Here is a 22,026-nt window from a genome sequence, read left to right as displayed (position 1 = left end):
ATCCCTTTCACTGATGGAGAAGGGGAGTGGGAAACTGTAAGCAGAGATGCCTTCAGACACCTGAGCTCAACCAGTCTGGTTGTGTCAGCAGCTGAGTACCTGCTGCTGGAGAAGGTGTTTTGCTATTTATGAAGGGCAGCTTTCTCAGAAGAGTCAAATTGCCTCTCTCTGTGCCTTCACAGGACCCTGTCACTTCACTATATGCCTGAGTCATTCCAACTGGGCTGGTACAAGTGAGATTAAACACTGCAAGAGGTATTATCACTCTGCACACGGCAATTAGACTGACCCTAGAGAGTGTTTGAATTAGTTGATGAGACAGATAGCCCTGTCCCATAGCATTAATAGGATGAAGTCCAGCACAGCTGAAGCTTCACCATATGCCCTCACCTTGAGGTCCAAATGTCAGGTGGATTTTGATGCCGTATGAAAACAGAATCAGGATGGGAGACAATCTTTTCCTAACAGGGGAGACAGGATTTTACAAGCGATGCTCGCATTTTGTGAACATTATGCATGGATCATTACAATAATCTCCCAGATCACTGCATCGGTTTGGGGATGGGATGCAGTGTGGAGATATTCTGACATCTGTAAATGCTTTTCCCTATAAAACTATTCAGCATTTTTCCCATGGGAAGTAAACATAATAATTAGAAATGCTTCATGCCACAGTCTTGGGGGTTTTGTGTATGCTGCTTTTTTTTTTTTAATCTAAAAACAGGATGCTGCATTTTTTCTTCCATGAAAGCCAGCTAGCATCAATCGATGAGGATGTTATTTCCTTTTAGAACACAACTCTCCAGCTTCTGTTAAAGGTTGTTTTTGTTGGTTTTCTTTTTCCTTTAAACAGTTTGCATGTCACAAGGGCTACTCTGAGCTGCTTGCTCTGAGCAGGATTTGTGTCTCGCTACTCAAAACCTGTATGAAGCAGATGGAGGTATCTCCAGCTGAGCTCCTCAATCAAGTCAGTGGGAAAAAGGTTCTTTTACATGTTAAATGCCTGTGCTAGGATGAGTTCAATTTCATCCTGAAAGGACCTCTTTGCATTGACCATAAAAGAAGCCTCAAGGAGACTTGCTGAGCTGAAGATACTGAATCACGAGTCCCCACTTTCTGTGCCTGAAATTGCAGGGCAATACTTTCAGGGACTGTCCATGAAAACCCCAACCACTTCTCATGCAGAATCAGAGGAAACAAGAGTTCTCTTCCTGTAAAATAAAGATAGTTCTCTACATTTTTTTCACAAGCATCAGCAGTACGAGAGTAAATCTATTCTTAACTGTGCTTTTTCTTCAGTGTTGGAAAGGAAGATTTCGACAAGACAAAGCAGAGAGGAGCTGATAAGAAGGGGAGTGCTGAAGGAAATGCCTGAGCAAGGTGATAATGCATTAAGTAGAATTTAGCTACTAAGCACTAAACGTGTATGATAAAGCCATTTTTGCATTGTTTCCATGTAGTATAAATAGGTATGAGGAGACAAACTGAGAAGTGTGAGAGGTAATTTGGGCCAGCTGACAACTGAAGTTAAGTCAAGGGATTTGTGCTCTGTAACTGCTTCTGCCACAGGTGCCACAGCTGACTTCTGGTCATATCCTAAAGTATTTGAATGCTCCCTGTAAATAATGTGACTTCTGTGGCTCCTGCTTACTGCTTGCCAGAATTTTTTCTAATTAGTGATAAATCTATTTTTGAGTCAAGGTCTGCTGTCTAAAGCCACTAGAGTATAAAATGAGAATTTTTGGCTGAAAAATTAGGGGCTTTGGAACCCGGAAAAATCAATATAATTCATTTCAGGTATCAAAAAGTACCAGTGCTGGGATCATGTGGATCCCACTGCTGTCACACAGGCCACAGTCACAAATGGCACCAGCACAAAACTGTGGGGAAGAAATAACTTGTTTCAAAATTCTCTAAGGTTTAGTAACTGGCATTAGCCAGAGTTTGCATTTTGAAAAGCATTAGTAAGCCAAGGTAGATACCTCTATGCTACATCCAATTATGTTCCTTGTAGTATTCTCTCTAATATTTTTCATCTTTTATAAATCTAGATCAAATAAAAGTAGAGTAAAATAATTTTCTGTAGCTTAAAATTAAACCATTTGTCATTTTGTCAAAGAGTCTTAGAACTCTACATTTTCTAAAAATTATTTTCACCTAGAAATTTTATTTTTCTATGTGATCTGAAGAATCAGTAAAATATCAGTGTGTATGGGTTATATCATACACATAGATATTTAGAAGTAAAGGGCTTGTTTGTTGATGTGTGACATCACTTGTCCATACAGAGTTTGGCTAATTATCAGACTATGACATTCAGCATAGCTGGCTTCTGCACTTGTCACTGCCACTGTCATTGTCTTAAAACAAGACTTGCAAATTCTCAGTTTGTCCATCTGTGAATCTGTTGTGGGTTTTGCCACACAGGGACCTGTGTGATCTTGTCCTTTGAAGGTTGTAAATTGTATTTTCAGTTGGGACAGTTAATGAAATGTGGTAACTTCTCAGGTTGATTACAGTCTGAACATAAATACTATCATTTGTGATAAAAGTATGAATACTTTGGTCATCAGTGCTCTTGACCCTCCCTTCCATCCTTAACTTGGATTCCTTACAGGGATTGAGCAAAGTGAGGAAAAGGATAGAATTATGAACAATTTTCTCTTCTTTCTCCCATATCAACCTGGTCTGTGTTATCTGCATCACATTGTGCTTCATGTTTGATGAAAATCAAAATTTTCAAGGACATTTTGAAAGAATATGGGGTTAGTTTGAAGGTGCTAAAATTGGAGAGGTAGGAAAGAGTTGAGGAGTGTGAAGGTAGTTAGAATTACTATGGGGATGAAAGCTAAAAGAGGAAATTACACGGAGACTTGAAATGTGAGAGGTAAGAAATGTGAAGAAGTGACAGCGTTTTACATGGAGTGCAGAAGAATGAAGTGGAAAGTGGCAAGTGCCACTTGGAGGCAGGAGGTGTTTGCAGAAGCAAGATGTGAATAAGAGGTGGCAGTGCCATATGTGGAGGCGGAGAGGAAAGAGTGGATTTCAGAAGCCCTGGGAGAGAGAAGCTGAAGAAACGGAATGTTGCAGTTAAGGTAAGTGCAAGTGTCAGCTGTAGTAAATTAGACAAAGTTAGGAAGGCAGAACTCATTTTTTACAAATCAAGTTGATGTTAGTGTACAGAAGATGAAACAATTACTTTAGTGGGAGTACCCAAGGTGGTAGGACAGAGGCTGCATAATTGTGTTGAAACCAGGGAAGTGCCAAACATCCAGGTCTGATAACACTCAGCAAGGAAGAGAAGTGGAATTGCCACAGTTAGTGAAGAGCCAATGGGAGAAATCAAAGAGATGCCATGTAGATTTGCTTGTTTTTTGGATTGACAGCAAGAGAATACTGCAAAAAGAAATTACCAGAGAAGAAAATCAATAGCACCTTTAAAGTGCATGGAGCAGAGAAAGCTGTAAACCAGCAGGAGTAGCACTTTTCAGCAATATAGAGAGAAACAGGAAAAGAAAGAAGTTTTTTTCAGTATCAAAAAAACTCTCAAGCTGAGCTGGTCTGGTGAGTAAAGTATCATCAGAGGTGAGAAAGAATTTGACTTGCGGAATTCAATTATGATATGATATGTGATACAGGAAGACTTCACCTTGGCTCTTAAGACTGGATGACATCCTTGTGATTTATTTTTATTAAGTAAATGGGCACATACATTCTGAGAACTTCTGACAGAATTCCTGGCTCATTTATGTGCTGGGAGTACACCACAGTAGTTCTGCAACTCTGCCACCCACCCCGTTTTCCATGTTTGGAACATGCTGGAACATGTTACAACTTTGTTGTGGTCCATGCACACGTTTCTTTGCTGTGTAAACCAAGATGCAGGGATAAGAGCACAGTATGCTCATGAACAGACATCAAGAAGGAAAACAGCATGGACTTCCAAGCCTGCTACTGCAGAGGTGTCCACCAGAGAACATGAAAGCCTATAGAGTTTCTTTACAGAGTACTTTCCAGAGCAGATCTACAGCCTGATGTTTCACATTTCAGTAAGTCTTTCTACTTTTCTTCTACAGAAGTTTGAACACAGAGGGATGCTGTGTGCTATAAGTAGGTGCTAAGTAGTTAAACTAGGCAGTAACTTCTTAATTTTCATTCCAGATGGTGATGTAACAGTAAATTTTGAAACTTCAAATGGACACACCATAGCCATTGGTGAAGAAACCATACAGGAAGAAAATGTGGTAAAAGGCAGTGGAAATAATGGCACCTTATCAGAGAAAGCATCAGCATCAGAAGGAAAAAAAGAAGATCAGAAAGGTAAATTAATATATTCTTCACAGATTGTTTTTTGCCTACTTTAAATATTAACGTGTTCTTCCACTAGCACCTATACATGCTGTGAGTTCTATTCTGCCACAAGGATGCCAGCAGAACCTGCTGAGAAGATAGGACTTCTGAACCACCAGTATTCCGTCACTGGCAGCCATGCCTTTTCCTATGCATATGGTAAGGTCATAAAGAGAAGCATGATCTGAACATCACAATGCGTGCAGGGAGGTTCAGTTTCTAAATTCACTGTGAGCCTTTCCTTGTAGCCATGGCCGAGCTTTGGTGTCAGGTTTTCTCTTGTGAAAGAACACACTGAGTTCATATGCATCACCTTGCAGTATCATTGTAGAAGCGGCTTGTGGGTTGAATGTTCAGAAGTGTTTAAGTTGCTTGAAAACCATCTATCATCTTGAAAGTAACTCCAGAAACTCATTCCAATTGGTTTTCATGAAATCTTAAACATTTGCAGTCCAGCTCTTCACAGACATTCAAGGGGCTGTGTCACTACTGCAAACAGAAACTAGGCCATTTATGGAAAATGCACTCTTTAGCTATAGGGTTTTCTATAGATGAATTGTAGTAAATACTGGTAAATATTTAGCAGTTCCAGGGTCCATCTTGATTTTGCTACCTTTACTCAGATCTACTCTGAGTTTGACTCATAAAGGAAATATAAAGATGAGTGTAGAATCACAGGATTTGAACCAATTTTATTTTCTTTCTCTACCATCTTGAATAATGCACCACTTCTTTCCCCTGTCTAAAAGTGTTCTTAAATACTATTTCAGTTAATGGACTTTGCCTAGCAGAAAGAGCAAAGATACAAAAGATCAAGACCTTCATGGCTGGCTGAAGCCATGGAGCCAGGACAGAACAGCCTTTCCAATGTCTTCTATTAAACTCTACCTAGTGATGAATGAGCCTCTGGAGGTTGAGAGTGTCAGTTAAGCTAACACAAAAATTTGAATTCTTCTCAGAGCTACGTAAATCACTTGACTATGTAAAAAGTGGATAGATGTCCAAGGAGAATCTTAAGAGACTTCTAGTACTTCCTGTCTTCCAACAAGGCAGAAATATGAGATTAGCCTTTGTCATGACATTTAAATACATCTATCTTTTGGTGCCAACTAGAACCAGATGTGTATTGGGTCAGGGGAAAAGAGTTATAAAAGCCATGGAAAACTCCTTTAAAATGGTTCAGTTTAACTCTGAGGTTAGATCAGACCACTTATTATTTTGTGCATCACTAAATACAGCATTTTGGAACTGTCAGGACTTGGAAGTTTTCCTAAAGTACAGTTTATTCTTTTAGAAATACATATTTCTTACCATCTTGACATCCCCTCTAGCTGACTTTGCAGAATGTATAACTCCAGTGAAGCAGGAGAGGTTCAATATCTATTTCAAACATCTTATTAGACTCTGCACTCCCAATATATTGTTTTGATTTTGGAAAAATTAAAAATTATTGCCCTACAGGAATAGACTCAATATAAAAGAAAGTATAGCTACCACTCCAGTCCCTCTCAGAAAATTAAGAATATATGGAGGAAAGAGAAAGAAAACAAGAAATGAGAAAAACTGGTATTCTAGGCTTCTTGGAATCTCAATATGAGCATCTGGAAGATGCAAACCCCTTAAAGTATACTTTCCTCTTGCACCTAAACATGAAGTTCTCCTATGAGTTAACATCTTGAGTGCCCTGAAACAAAAGGAGATAGATTTATTGCAGCAATATTCTCCCCACAAAAGGTGTTAAGGATCAATTCCATGTATCAGAAACAGTGTTACATTGTGTAAACCCAGTACAAGTCACCCCACAGTCACTGTGAGTACACTTCAGTTATTTTTTAATTTATAGCACACTAAGCAAAAAGGTGAGCCAGCCTGCTAAACTCAGTGGAAGAGTAAGGCCCACAACATCTCACCTGGCAGATTAATCCTGGGTGATTTTTTTATGGCAGATGAAGAACATTTGTATTACACCCACACCCACTGGCAGAGCGAGGAATCAACAGCTGCAGAGTGGAGGTTTGCTAATGCTCACAGGACATCAAAATCAGAGCTGAAGCAGGAATACTTAGCTCACTGTCTTCTGCTGAGACCATAAAATGTGCTGGTGCTTCAGATCACAACCGTCCATCATGAGAACTGAGATAGGGGGATTGAATACTAGTCAGTATTGGTATATTGATAGTCAGGAGTAATGGCTGCAAGTAGTTCATCTTTAATGAGGTTAATGTGAGGCTTCTAAAGTCATCAACTCTTAGGTGTAAATCTTGAAGGAAGATATATACACCTTCCATGTTTGTAAGACCCAAAGGCAGGATTCATTCCTGCTGCTTAGCAAGTGTGCTGCATTTCCAACTCCCTCTGGTCAAAGTTTGCCCAAAAATGCATCTCAGCCCCGTGACGTTATAAGGTTGTTTTAAAATGCTCTTGTGAAACGGTGATGGTCTTTACTTGTCCTCTTGTTCAACTTGAACAGTGAAATGGGTCTTGAAAATGTCCTTCTCATATAAATGTGATGACCACAGGAACCAGAAGCTTAAAAAGAGCATGATAGAGGCACATTGTGATAGCACTGTGAGAGCCAGCAGCAGCAGGCTGTAGAATGTGGAATATGTTAGGAGTTAAAACAAGTTAAAGGAAAAACAGTTTTTCAGCATAAGCTATGGAAATACAGTATCCACAGGGCAAGCAATAGGCTCAGCCATGCATATAAAAATGAGTAAAGCAGAAGCAAGTGAAGAAGACGGCCCCTGAAAGCTGTTTCCCTGGCTGCCAGGCAGTTCCATAAGCTATGTACCCATCTGCTGACTGTCAGCTCACAGGTGCCTTTTGTGTTTGGTGAAAAATTCTCTTGGGCAATTTAATAGTATGACTGTTACTATTTGTAGTAATGGTGACAGTCTTACAAGCAGGGTGTTTAAAAGAAAATTTCTCCTTTATGGCAGGATGATAAGAAACAAGTGACAGTTTAACATAAAGCAGGTAATTGATGGATAAAGCCATGATGTTGAAAAATTAGATGAATCTTTTTCTGAGATCATTTATTAGTGTTTGTACTGGGTTGACTTCTGAATTCTTCTCTTATGACTAAGGAAAGTCACTAGCATCTTTTGCAGAAAATGAAGAGTTAAACTATATCTATTTTATCTGTGAGCCTTGCAAGGGATACAGAGCAGCAAGTGGAGAGGCAGCATTATCAAAGAACACCCTGCGTGTTTGGGCAGCAGACTGAAATCTCCTGCTGTTCCTGGGCTCCTGAGCCGTAGCACTGATCTGCAGCACCCTCAGCACTGCCCAGAGCTCCAGGTTCCAGGTGAAGAATTGCAAAGGGGATCCAAGGAGTCTCTCTGCCTCCTGTCCCCCATAGCAGTGCTGGACAAAATCAAAAGCCACATCAGTAGGATAGGTGTCAAAATGGCACTGTTTTCCTCCCTAGGTATCAGGACATAGTGTAGTGATGCAGCATGCATGCTGCCCATGGTAAAGCCTCCACGTACTGTGCCAGAGACACTTTTCTCCTTTCAGCCCTCCCAAGATGTCTCTGAAACACAGATGCACAAAAGAACCCCTTATTTGTATCTGAGTTCAGTTTGTAAACTTTGGTCTTACTCATTTTTGTCAAAGCAAGCTAAACCTTTTAATGATTCTTGCAGATGGTTCCAGATCTCATAGTTAGCTTGGGTTTGAAGAAGTGAAAGGCTCAGTAACCATCAGCAAGATACTGCCTGGAAAAAAAATAGTAAGAAATTCAGTTTTGCATACCATCAGTCAGGTGTGTTAGGTGTTGCTTTGATAAATAATTGCATTGCAGAAAGCCAGAGCTCTGTTACAGGTGCTGTGGGTGATATGGGGCATAAGCTTCTGGAATGTTCCTGGGCCATTTATAGGAGATTGATCTTCTCAGGTTTCCCCATTTCTGAAGTAAACACAAGTAAAAGAAACAGTTTTTAGTCCTGTTTCCAAATTAATTTTTGGGCTACATGTGCATATTTTTTCCCCCAAGAGGCTTACTCTCATATGAGAGGTGGAAAAACTTCCAGGCCTTACTATGTTGGGTTTATGGGTTCTTTCCTCTGTATTTTGTCTCCTCTTCTTAAATCTGCCATTAAATTTAATCTTTCCTTTTTCATATGGGTAACCAAAGAAAATAAATTTGAGGCACAAACTCTGGTCCTACAACCATGCATCATTGCTCTCTAATGCTTTATTTTGTCTACCAAGGAATGTTCTTCAAAGTCTAATTTTCTAGGTTCCATTTCTCAGAGATCTTTTCTTTATTTCCCCAAAGCAGGACAAAACTTGTTTGAATATAAGGTAGTAAGCCTCATCTTCCAGTGTCTCAGACAAGATCCTGCTTTGTTTCAGAAGATTAAACCTGGAAACCAGTCACTGTGAGAAACTAGGCAGACTTTGGTCCCTCTTGTGTGCCTAGCTGCCTTCCTACACTCCTGAGCTCTGTAGATCATTGGTATGAGCAGCATACATAAAAGGTTGTGGGCTTTCTTGCCTGACTTCCTAGGAATCTCTCACTCCAGCTGAGTTATTTACTGGCTAAAACCAGTTCTTCTAAGAATAGTATATCTTCGATTCATCACCTGAACTATGTAAATGAGGCTGAATCCAAGTATTCTTAAAAGGAAAGCTACTCTAGATAAAGCTGTATTTGGCCAGAGCCTGTCCACTAAGGCAGCAGGGTTGGCTCAGGGTGACGTGAGAGGCACAGGCTTTCACCGACAAAAACTGAGTGCTTGAAGAAAGCTCCTGACTTGTAAAGCTGGTTTATTTGTTTCAGTTTTTCTCTTTTATAGGAAAGATATCCTAATGTGGCTCTAGAATTAATGTTGTGTACGTTATTTTTATGAATTAACTATTTCATTATTTGAGTATATCTTTACAGAAAGTATAAGAGAATGTAGAAGCCTACATGCCTTCCAAGATTCTCACAGATCAGCTGACAGTGAATATGTCTTAGGCATTCTCTCTTTTCTTTAGCAGCTTACTTCTTACACAAAGATTGAGCAGTTAAAAATATAAGATGACAGTCAGGATTTTTTTACCTTTTTTATCTTGGAACTAATGCAAAATATCTGAATGTGGTTGCTTTAGGTGAGATATAACACCTTTCCCTTTCTCCCTTCTATTTTCTACACTGTCATGTTATAAGGCCTCTTGCACTTAGTGCTGTTGAAATTACACAAACAGTAAGATCTAGAAGCCTGCACACATGCAGATCAGCTTATCCATCTTCAAGAAGGATGAATAGAGAGAGCTGCAAACAGTATTGTGAGACAGCTGTCCTGGTTCAGTGTAGCAAAACAGAGTCTGAAAGAGCTTGAGAGCATTAGATGAATGTTGCAAGTTGGTAAACAGCCAGGAGAGAGGATGGCTAAAGGACAATGCTGGCACAAGAAGAAAGGAATAAACAGTGGCTTGAAATACAGTAGAGTGGAAATTAAAGAATGCTTTCTAATAATTAGAATGGGTCTTTTCTTGAACAGAATTTTATTTGCAATAGCACAAACAAAAAATGGGGCTGGTTAAATCTGAAGTTTATGAAAGGATTTGTCTGAGTTGACCACCTGCATCAGCACAATCAATGAGTCAAAAAAAGTGACAAAAGACACCTTGTCTTGTCCTGTGTTCCGTGTTCCTAACTGACAGCTTCCTGGATTTTGATTAATCAGAACACAGCTTTCTGCACAGTCTGCAAAGGAAACTCAAGATCTGCAAAACTTTTAAGTTTCATCGTGCAGGGAGCCATCCTGCAGAAGACAACAAACACACATTACTTCCAACTTTCATTTTACATAGTGTTTCTCCAGTGTGTTGTGTTCATCCTCCAGGAGGAGGGTGCTTTGCAGTTGATGGAGATCATACACTTGTGCTACAGCACTGCTGGTTTTCTGTCAGGTAGCTCCACAACACTGCTTGAGCTGTACAAACAAAAACACCAGTTCTGTAGGAGAAAATCCCCAGGTAGAAAAGCTCTGGCCTTCTGTCCCTTAGAAGTTCACAGAAGTAAAGAAAAAAATCTTCTATTTTACAGGTCATCTTCTGAAAGTATGCCAAGGATTTTCATAGGTCAATTATTATCCATAGGTCCAGAATTTGCAAAAGTCCTTTGCAAAACTTATTTTAGTTTGAAAATAAGTAATCTGATTTTCTAGTACATGTAGCGCACTGGCATCTCTCTGAAAGTCTTTCAGATTTGATGAGTCCTCCCAGGAGCTGTTGTATACTGAGTACTTTGTAAATCTGACCATCATTTAGGTGTTTACATGAGAACAGAGTTTTGTTTAGAGACTGGCCCCAATCACAATTTCTGGAAATAAGAAAATCTGATTTGAAAGTGAGATTTCTTGAAAATCTGGCCTTTGGAAAATTTATTCTAAATATAAATATATTATTGGTCCAAATGTTTCATGAGATATTAACATTTGCTTTCCTGTTAAAGAAGTAATTTATAGGCAAGTTGCTTTTACAGCAGTTATTTCCATCAAGGCAGCAGTGGATAAAAGATATTCCTATCTGATGTATTTTCGAGACCTTTTGTTAAAAGGTCAGTTCTTGATGAACAGATGTCTAAATTAAGAAAAACAGCAGCAATAGAAGTGTGTTGCAGCTGGTCCTGAGGTACCTGGGGGATTGGTTTGAAAAAATAGATGGGTCTGAACTGATTCAGATGCCTCCTTGTTTTGGCAAAACAAAGAGCAGGCAGGAAGACCAAGGGTCCATATTCAAGTAGAATCATGTTAGAGAGGTACAATTACGACATAATTGTATCTGTAGCCATTTACAGACATCAGACCATCTCTGTCATTGTTCAAGATCAAGCTCCTGTGGCAGTTATTAGTTATTTGTATTACTACAGTGTTTCTGTATATACCAGACATTTATTATAGCATCTTACATAGATGCAGTAAACCACAAAAAATTTCCAATGGACTTGCAGTAAAAGAAAGGACATTATGATTAGGCACTGGAAAACAAGAGGACAGCAGACCAGAATAAAAAGCACAGTACTGGAAGCCTAAATATTGCCAGCTTTGGCATCACGGCAGAGGGGAGTTTGAGGGAGGGCAGTCAGTGAATATTCACAAAGCTTGAAGGTCAACAGAGGAAAAGTTATGAAAAGCATCTGCTTTAAACTTGGCTTGTCACTTTCAAAAGCTGATGTAATGGACTGGTCAGGTGGGAACTGGAAATCTGTCTCAAGTAAATGAGAAGCTGTACTATGGGCAAAATCAGACTGACACTGAGATAAAAAAAATGAAGCTAACAAAGGAAAAAGCAACAAAGTTAATAAGGTGCCAGGAGGAACAATATGGTCAAAGATAATAATCTTCACCACAGATTTCCTCCTGGCTGTGAGTAAAAAAAAAGGTTTGCTGGCAATCAAGGGGCAGTCAGGACTGGATGAGAGGTGTAACTATCTGAGCAAGTAGGATGTGGCTGTGCAGGAGTCTGCCACTCTGCCAGTCTTTGGAATGAGGTACATAACAGTATGAAAAGAACTGTCTCAGACAAAGATAGTATTCCAGTAATGGCAAGGCATTTCTGTTAAAATAAATGCTATATCAATTGCCAGTTTTAATCACAGTTGAAGTCTGCAAGCAAGAACTTTGATGTGAATGAACTGCTCCAGCTTTGGTTTTCATTTATAGTTTTTAGTTATTTGTCTAAATAAAAATTGAAAATTATCGGTTGTCACTAGGATGTGTTTATTTGCAACTAGATAAAGCTTTAGCCTCATATTTTGTTTTATTTTGTACCTTTTTTCCTGATTCAGAAGATAAATTCTGATATACATTATTTAATCAGTTATATAGTTTAGTGTAGATTGACTATATTACTTTAGGATATGGTGAAAGGTGTATTACTTTTCCTAGGTTATAGTTCTGTTTTTAACATTTTCTGTACTAATGACCTAAAACAAAACACAGTAATGGTAAATGAGTAAGCAAGTTTTAAATTATTTCTTACTAGTAAATAAAATTTTAGCATTATGGATCTTTAGTTAATACATATAGCAAAGAATTGTTTACACATAATTATTTCTGATAATCCTGACATCCCTCAGGATCTTCAAAGTACAAAATCATATCTTCTCTTCCCATGTTTGTTTTTAATGGACTTCAAATTTTAAAATGTCCTGCTTTTTCAGAATTATATCAGCATTTCAACTTTGAATGAAGGTAGGTGGAATTTCACAAGGAGACCCTTTTGCTGTAAAAGAGGTCAAAATGTAACAAATAAGCATATTTCTTTCTCCATCTGAAGTCTTTCTATGGAAAACAAAGAGATGGTACAAGAATCTGTGCTCAAAAGAATTTGTTTGAAAATTGGAAAAGGTTTCTATGAGACAATTCTTTCAAAGCTTTAGCAAAAGCATATTAGTCTATAACAGGCTGGAAAAAAATGAGGACACTGGGCAGTTAATGTTAATTCCTCCAGTTCATGAAGTCACGTGTGCATGTTGGTTTTAATAACTGCAGGTGATGCATTAGGTTCATGTTAACAAACCTTAAGCTAGAAGTTGGAAAGGCTTTGTTTCTGAGAGGAAGAATGTCTTTGTTGTCTAACACATTATTTGTTTTTCATCTACTAATCTTAAAATGTGTTGCTTATCTCTTGGGAATCTTTTACATGGGAAAGAAAGGAGATGAAGACGTCCATTTAATGTGTGTTAGGAGTGAGGCTCTAATAGGACTGTACTGTAAGAAATGAAATGGTTTTCTCTTGAGTGATAGGAAAAAGTCTTTGCAGAATTTGCTTGTCTTCTTTCTTTCCCAGTCATAGTTTTTAGTAACATGCAAACAGAGCCTGTGTGGTTCTGATGGAATGCTCTTGCTTCTATGATTTCCTTTTTCAGAAAGGTTTGGAAGGCTATCTTGAGACCAAATGGGCACAGAATTGGTTTAATTGAATAGATAAAGATTCCCATCTGGGAGCTTTAGCTCTTCCCACCAGGGAACACCAAGTTTTACAGTGATTATGTTGCAAAATTCTATGTTGATGGTAAATGGCTCACCTGTATTATCATTACAGCTGGTATTAGGTAGGCACTTTTGAAATTAATTTCCTTGTCATCCTGACTCTTCTTTGGTTTGCAGACCACAAACAAACCAGGTTTCTTTTAGATGAAACTAAGTCAAAAGATGCACTCAGGAACTTGTAGTCCATCCACCACTAGTCATGCAATCTACAGAACTAGCCTGAAGACAGTCCAAAGTCAGGTCTCCTGAAATGTGGATTTCAGATTGTGGATATTGGGTCCTCAGTGTCCTCTTTCACTCTGCACAGCCATTCCTATTGCACAGCACGATCTAAAGATCAAATTCCTGCTGGCTAATGAACTCTAGGCTCTTGAAAGTGCAGTTGTGTAACAGTACCCAAAGGACCTGCAGGAGGGGAGAGCATTTCCATGCCAAATGATAACCTATCTTATTTAGCTTCGTTTGTTTCTGAAGAGTAGAAATGCCCTGAGGAAGCTACCCAAAATAAAGCTCCTAAGAGCAAGCAGTGTGCAGCTCAGAAGAATGGGTTGCTTCAGGGGAAAATTTGGAAAATTTCTGCTGCATATCCATGTTTAAGCCTGTGGCTGAGAGAATAGCCCCATTCACATTCAGGTTCACATGAATCTGAGTTTTATAGCCTGTTGATCTTGGGGTGGGTAGGGTTGAGAAGGGTAAGAAGGGTAGGGTGGGTAAGAAGCTGAGGAGATTTGTTAGAGAAGTAAATAGCATTACCTTGTTTAGTTTGAAGACAACACTCTAGTTTGGGTTACTGAATGTAAATGCTGATCCTTGGAGGTCTAGAATATGTGTCTGAGAGAAGTTCAAGGTAAATATTTTCCGTGAAGATGTCTTGAATTGAGGTGAACAGTAATTTTCTTCTGAGATAATACTTGATTAACAGGTGGAAGATGAAGTCTCTCCTGATTCCCAAGGGCTCAAGCAGCAGAAGTAGTCACTGTTGTGAGGCATGCTGTTGACTTTACGTGGTGTATGTCTGTGTCAGTTGGCTTCTGTTCACTTTCTTATCCATAGAGAGCACTGATCACTGCCCAGAAATATCGACATCCCCTGCTCCACCACTACCTAAGCCTAAGCCTAAACCTAAAAAAGCTCCGCTACCACCAAAAAATGCCATTGCTGCTTCCACCACCACCAGCCATAAGGGTAATGAAGCCCCTCATGCTAAAAAAAAGGGAAAGGCTCCTGCTAAGCAGCCTCCTCTCCCGCCGCCTAAGCCAACAGGTGCCAGTGCAAATCGAGAAGCTGGTGAGTACTGCCCACGCAGTGCAGTTACGGTGGGTGCATGTGCATGGGGCTGCTTGCCTTGGTCTTACGGTAACTTGTGCCTCAGTACATAGCAACGTTAGTGAAGAGCATGCCATGGATGTTTGTAGAGTGCTTCCTGCTGGGCTCTGGTTCTGCTGGCCACAAACCCCCCAAACAACACATACACTCGTCGTTTAATGAACCTATGTACAACACCGAGCACGTCAGAGACAACATTGAGTTCCCAGTTCAAGTTCAAAAAACTGACCCAGAGAATCAGCTCAGGAATCAGCAGGGAAGAAGGTGACTTCTGAAACCAAGCACGAGTTACCCCTAAGTAAAACTAATTTGGTATTGCTCTAACTTTCTACTCGAAGTATCAACTATTCCAAATAATTTGACAGTATTACAAGATCACAAAGAAGCTAAGAATAAAACCATGAAGACAACTTAACAGACTGTTGAATAGCAGTTGGTTTAGCTGACAAAGAAAAAAAAATTAACTTTACAACCATTAGAAAAGACCAGGCTTCCCTCAGGTGCTGTGATTCTAAGTAGGTACTGGAAATGGAAAATATCAGTCATAAGGCACATAGCACATGTGTCTATCACCACACTATTAAACCAAAATTCAGCAGTTATGCAAGATTAAAGAGTATAGGTGGATGCTCTTAAGGTACTGACCATGAGTTTGAATGGTTGCAGAGTAGATAATGACCAAAATTAAAACATCCACATCATTTGAACACAAGCAGTATTGTGATGAATGGGCTCCATATATGTATTGGCAAATTTATAGAAGCCTTGTGTTTTCAATCTCTGTCTGTCTTTGAAAGCTCTCCAGTCCCTCCAGTTTTGTCTGCAAGTATTTCTCTTCACAGCTTGTACATTTTGGCACATTTTGTATTTGAAGCATACAGAAGAGGACTGTTTGAAAACATTGCAAGGCTTCTAGAGTTACCATAATAACTTTGCCATAAAATATCCATTTACTTGGTATTAACTGTCCTACTACATCAGACGACTACAAGAATAAACATTTTGAAAATCCAGATTTTGAGCTTGTATTTCACTTGCAGCTGAAAAACTCAGCTCTTCCTAGGTGAAGCAGCCTTGTAGCAGCAGACCTTTCAGAAATAAAACAATCCATCACATAAAGAAATATTTATACCAGTGGTTGGTAACAAGCTGTCAGGGTCACCTGACTTTTTAGATTAAAACACATTCAGGTTCCAGATTTGTCTTCTGTTAGCTTTGTTGAAATGTCAGGCAATGCTTGGAGACCATACAGATGTAAAATATATCCACGAATATCCCTTATTCTACTGCTAATTTCTTCCAACATTAAAAATACATTGTGTGCATTCAAAGTGGGGCAGTACTTAGTAAGTAGAGCTGGTTTGGAACACTATTAGTACAAGAGTTTTGCCAGATCTCCTTAAAAGTGAGCACATGATGCAGCCAGTGATCAAGTCCCATGAAGGAGGAGAGGAATATGAGTAACAACTGAGCCATGGCTCTCCTGAGGGAAACACAGAAGGTTTCCTTACTGAAATAGTGGAATTGGGAGAATGGGACTTAAATGTAGGCATGGATGTATGCCAAAGGGTGAACAACAGCCATTAAATTTTTCATTTAATCAGAATTCAAATCTTCTACTGGAAAAGAGGCCTGACAGAAAATTGTCAGCCAGCCCAGTCAAAAACAACAACAGCAATAGCACTTTTGACCCATGTGAATGCGTAGGGGGGTTTTCTGTGGGAGAAATCTTTTAAGTTTCTGTATCTAATTGCAGGTTCTGAGAATAATGTAAGGACTTTTACAATGGAAACATGTTTTAACATTTTCCCAGCCACAATTGTGTGGCCATATATTTATATTATGCTGCAGTTCTTAAGTGTAAGCATGTAACTGGTTCTGTTGACCTCCAGCCTGCACTGAAGTGGATCTGAACAGAGCCTTTTCTTTCTACCATCCACCTACTCAGTAAGATTTCTGTTAAATAATATGCAGTTTGGAAGCACCATCTATTTCTACTTAATTATGAACTTCTGCCTGTGCTGTTTTTCTGCTTCATTTTTTTTTTTTTTTTTTTGCATGTAAATTGAGTGATTTGTACCTGATGAGGGAAGACAAGTGCAGAATCAGTTGATTCAGGACAGTGCCCTTTACAGTCACCTGGGAGCACAAAGAGGAACAGTGATTTGCCTGAAGTTTCTATGATATTTTTTTTCAGATGTACTGAAAGTTTCACAGCACTCTTAATGTATATAAACCATAACAGCTACAGAAGAGAACAATAAAATGTGTCTTTTGAATTTGTTTCCATCTCCTTTGAGAACAGGCTCACTGTGAAAACTGTTTTTATATCATGAACTTATTATGGCCAGTATCTGCACTTTGATTCTCTCCCAGTCTGCTCGGGGGTGTTTTTATTTAAATGTTTATAAGTAAAGTAGGCCTTTCAGCAGATTCCTATTACAGCTTTCTATTTTACTCAGTAAGCTTTGCCAGAAGGCTGCTATGTAACTTTATAACGCTTTCATTTGTTCTCTGGAAGTTAATGAATTTTTACTCCATCAGAAGGGTTTGAATCGGATGCATGTTGATGAAAAGGACTGAACTGCTAGATAGTTGTCATTTTTATTGCTTTTTAAATGGAAGTCAGAAGTTTTGAAGCTCCCATCTCAGGTGATGGGTGCATTAACACAGCAATCAGAAACGTGGATGGAACGCACGTGGAAATGCAGGCTAGCTGAAATCTCTGGTCAGATTCATTATACATGTATGCTTCAGTATGGTGAGTACCACAGGATTAAACAGCCAGCTTGGCCAGCTTGTACAGCTACTGTCAAACCTTGTTTCACTACATTTGCAAGACTGCCCAAGTTGGTCACAGGTAAAATGAAAGCTTCCAGTACATACAGGAGGCCTTCAGTGCCTCCTCTCTTCTGAAGGCCATTTGTACAGAGTGACAGCAGTGGTTTCTGCCTCTCTTTTATGCACAGACCCAGCTGGAATTGAAAATACACCTTGTTTTGCTGCCCCTCTGCTGTTTTTCATTAAGTAGGAGAACACCAGTTGCAATAACGTTGTGAAGGGTAATTGACTGCTACTCAGTAACAGTCCTCAGATGTACATTGAAAAGTATAAGGAAAATAACAGGGTTTTCAGTGATGAGACCAAAAGTTCATGTAGTAGGAAAGGTCAGGCAGTTTTCTCTGCCAGGGAGCTATTTGGATTTTGTTTTTTGGTTTTTGTTTTTTTTTTTAGCTAGGACACTACACGTATTTTTAGAGTAAGTAGTGGACTTCTTAGATGATGTCCAGGCCAGGTGTAATGGGCCAATGCAGAATGCTCAAAACAAATTCTTACCCATGTGTAAGGTTGGTCCTCTCTGCTGTTCTTGGGCAAGTATTCATCATTTCAGTGTCTCCCACACAAAGGTGAAATTGGAACTGCAACGTTTAATCATCTCAAGCATTTACATGAAGTATTGTAGAAGGCTCAGTCGAGTGTAATTTTTTTATTTTTTAAAGACCAGCACAAGGCAATCCATGCAGAAAATACAGTGCAAAAATCATATAATTGCAAGACTGTAAAATGCCTTTTCTTTTCTTGTTTTAGCTGGTTCCTCTCATGCAAAAAAACTACCAGTCTCCAAGTCTTCTTCATCACCATCTCCTTCGTCCACATCATCTCATCCCAAAGCCTCTAAGGAGACTTCCAGCAAATCTGGCACATCAGGGACTCCCAGGGGCAAGAAAAAACCTGGGAAACAGTCAGCCCCACGAACAGCACCAGATGGGGCTGCTTCTTCCCCCTCAGCTGCGACAGCAAACGGTTTGGAAGCAAAGGCAGAAAAACCCAAGCCTGAACAAACTTCCATAGTAATTTTTGAAATGGAGAATGCAGACCAGTCGAGCAAGCTTGTTGTGCCCCCTCCTCCCACCGCTGCCCCTCCTCCACCTCCACTTCCACCTCCTTTTCCTGCTGCAGCTAGTCAGCCTGCTGGCTCCTCAGATGCCCAAGATGTGCCAGACAGCTGTGTGGCAGGGCCACGCAGCCCCGGGTCAGACACAAAGCCTCTCCTCCAGACTGAGTGTGGCACAGACAAGAGTCTGAGCAGCGCAGCCCTCGGCAGCGCTCCAGATGCCGGAGGAGAAGACACGGAAAGGTGAGACAGTATGGCTCTCCTGGGGCAGCGGTAAGACCACAGCCAAGGAAACCACCTTTCTTTGCACTGTAGGCACGTGGGGATCTCTTCTGTTTCTTCTGCTGACTGGGAACAGTTTGTGCTGCAGCCCAGCACAGTCTGTTCCTTCCCAGCGCCTTTGAGCCTTTCACTTGTGCTACCTCATGTTTCCACAAAAGGTCCTTGCTCATGACCTGTCTCTTGCTTCATTGTGTGGCTGGCACTGGGGTCAGCAAAAGTTCCGCTCAAAGCTGATGGCACTTTTATTTATCTCATAAAGGCAAACAAGAAATGATGCCGGATTATAAGGGGCATCTTTTCTGTAGAGTTTTTTTTTCTCTAGATATCATTAAATATCTCACTGCTATAGTTCTCAGTTTCAATAGATGAATTTACTTGAACACTTGAAAATTAGGGTTTCAGGCTTTAAATAGGTGTTTTTTACTACCTAGTTACTTGTCTAAATCTCAGGTACTGTAAAAACTGATTAAGAGAAAAGTCATAATTACATTTTTTAAGCAAAATAGTTGGCAGAAAAATGAAACTGGCTTATTAATTTGTCTTTTCTCTGCCACAAAAATCAGTATATTTTATATAAATCCAGGAGGGTTTAGTCTAGATGCCAGTAGCCTAGAGACCTTCCTTTAAATTCTTACCGGTACATCTGTTGCCAGCTCTACATTCCAGTGCTGCATCTCCCCCTGCTCTACCCTTCCTTTACATAAAGATCTTCCCAAGGCAAAGGACAATCTGCTGTTGATCACCACGTTCACCAGTGATGAGCATGAACATTTTGAACTCAACTGCAGTGAAACTGTATTTACAATCAATAGGGTTAGGCTTCTAGAACAGTAAACTTTCCACTCCAATCTGCTCTCTAACTTGCTCCTCTCACCCCCCAGCTTTATGAACTGTTTTCTCTCTGGTTCCCACCCTATAGGAAATAAAAACCAATTAGGATTTTTCTTAATGCAGTCTTTAATGCAGCACATCATTCCAGATTCCTTTTTCCTAACACACATACATGGAGACATACATATCTGCATATGTTAAAAATGTCTTACATACATATGTTTTTTAGAAAGGAATTACTTTGCTTAACAGAACTTTTATTGTCATCCTTGCTTATTCAATTGCTTCTCATTTGTGTTTTGTTCTGCTTGTATTAATGTGTCATGAATAAACAGCTTGTCTACCAAAGAAGACCAAGAAGGGGAGGCTCCAGATCAAGCGTTCTCTGAAGCAGTGGAGGAGGCTTCTGATGCTGCTGCCCCTCCTGAGAGTGAAAGTAGCAGAGAGAGCCATGGCAGTGACTCGGACTCAGACGGGCCAATCCTGTACACAGATGATGACGATGATGATGATGATGAGAATGCAAGTACTGAAAGTAAGCATCCTGCCCAGAAGCTGTGGGTTGCCTTTCACAGATTGCATTTTGTGAGCATGCCTGACCCATGCTATTGTGAGGCAGAGAGAGGAATGGCTGCAGAGAATGCTTTTAAGGGATTTAGTATTGTGTCACTACTGAGAAATTAGTGTCCTGCTTCTCCTGGGCAATCATGATCAGAAACCTGCTGGGGCCTGTGCATGAGTGAGAGCAGATCAATCATTGCATGGAGGAGAGTGGAGGTGGGAGGAACAGGCTCCAAAGGACATGAGGGTGGAACAAGGCCTATGCCTTAGGGCATCACAAGCCATTCATTTGGCTTGCCCCCATCATGAGTTCCTTGTGGGAGTTACAGGTGTGGTGGATGACAGAGGAAGCCCATCAGTCAGCAGCTTCACTGTCTGAAAGTCACTTGTACCTCTTTGATCAGGATGTTTTAAGCATTGGAGCAACCTTAGCAGACAGAGCAGATCTCAGTAGATTACATCTAAGTTTTACAGCTTTGAAATTTCATCTACAGTCATGACTCTATCATCACCCAAACAGGGCAGATGCCCTGCTGTGCTGAAGGGGTTTTCCTGCTCCCATTTCTGCCTAATCCCTGCTCCCAGCTGTTCTTTCCTTAGGCTAGAGTTCATGTTTATTTTTGCCAGAGCAGCTGTTGTTGAGCTGATTTTCAATAGAATCTGTGGTTCCCTGCCCCGGCTCACCCAAAGGCTTCTCCTTTGCTTGGGCAAAAAAGGTGGCAGCAACAGGCTGTCAGGAGCAGGAAGGAGGCAGCCCTCCCTCTACCTCCTCCAGGGTGGCCTTATGTCAGTATGAAATCACCATCAAACCATGGTTTGAGAGCCTTGCTCACAGCTTTTTTGGAGGAGGTGCTTCACTGTGCTCAGCGAAGAAGGCCTGAACACCAAGGTCCAGTGTGCCAAAGTGGCATGAGGTAAAATGAACATGTTTGTTTTTTCAATCTTGGCCGCTGGTGCACGAGAAGGTGAAGTGTCAGGTAGCTCAAGAGGCTGAAGTCTTCTGCAGTTCTGTGTTGGGTCTGAATACAACCCAGAGTGATAAAAACCAAAAGTTCATGTGTTCACACAGCAGTACAGTGTCTTATGAGAAGTGAGCTGGGAGCCTGTGGAGCCAAACTGCCCTACACAGTGAAAATCTGCCCTACAGTGAAAATCTGCCCTACACAGTGAAAATCTGCCAACCTAGGGCATATGTAGCCCACCTCAGTCAGAATTCAAGGCACAAAGGAAATACTACAAAGGCTGTGAAAAATGCCCTTCCTTCCACAGCACTCTGAAGCTAATGCTGGCCAAGCTGCAAAGCCCTTGTCCCTAGAGTGTCAGTTTTATGGAGAACAGATGGCTTCAGTGTCTGGGGACTACTGCCTAGGTTACTTTACAAGCACTCAGAGCACTTTTCTAAGCTGTATTTTTGGTTTTAATTTACAAATAACTTAGAGATGGAAAGCACTATAAAAGAACTAAGTGGTAATTGATTGAAAAAAAAATTGAAAGAATTAAGGAAATGATGATAGAATGGGACTAAACCATTTAAGGCTGAAGAAAAAGAGCAGCAGGTTGCTAAATATACTAAGTAGATAAATAAGCCAACCTGTAATGTATTAGACTTCAAAGACATTTTAGTGTAGATTTGTCATTTTTATCCTATCACTTCACAGATGTGTGATGTTTGTATCAATTTGGCTGTTAGCTTTTTCCTCCAAGCCTTTTAGCTTTTTATTTTCATGAACTGAGCTAAAAATTTTCTTTTGATGTTAATTAGAATTCTTCTCCTGCATGTGGGAACAAGGT

General features: G+C 40.1%; 1 protein-coding gene across 4 annotated transcripts in view; it reads left to right on the top strand.

The window, feature by feature from the left end:
• The window catches only part of PHACTR2 (phosphatase and actin regulator 2), a 72,216-nt gene that overhangs the window by 32,821 nt on the left and 17,369 nt on the right, over positions 1–22,026 (top strand). For 2 of the 4 annotated variants that reach the window (XR_009277184.1, XM_058834936.1), the window contains exons 3-7: positions 1,300–1,380; positions 4,162–4,320; positions 14,394–14,627; positions 18,255–18,804; positions 20,010–20,209. Coding sequence is in view for 3 of the 4 variants with exons in the window: in XM_058834936.1 (XP_058690919.1) it covers positions 1,300–1,380; positions 4,162–4,320; positions 14,394–14,627; positions 18,255–18,804; positions 20,010–20,209 (1,224 nt within the window). In the remaining variant the exon portion in view is untranslated. Of the gene's footprint in view, positions 1–1,299; positions 1,381–4,161; positions 4,321–4,409; positions 4,510–14,393; positions 14,628–18,254; positions 18,805–20,009; positions 20,210–22,026 lie in introns of those variants that run through there. The other 2 variants (XM_058834937.1, XM_058834938.1) reach the window with 2 other exon arrangements.

The sequence above is a fragment of the Poecile atricapillus genome, chromosome 3 (genome assembly GCF_030490865.1).
Source record: "Poecile atricapillus isolate bPoeAtr1 chromosome 3, bPoeAtr1.hap1, whole genome shotgun sequence".
Lineage (NCBI taxonomy): Eukaryota > Metazoa > Chordata > Aves > Passeriformes > Paridae > Poecile > Poecile atricapillus.
Note: the sequence above shows the minus strand (reverse complement) of the source record. Positions and strands in the feature narration are given on the sequence as shown.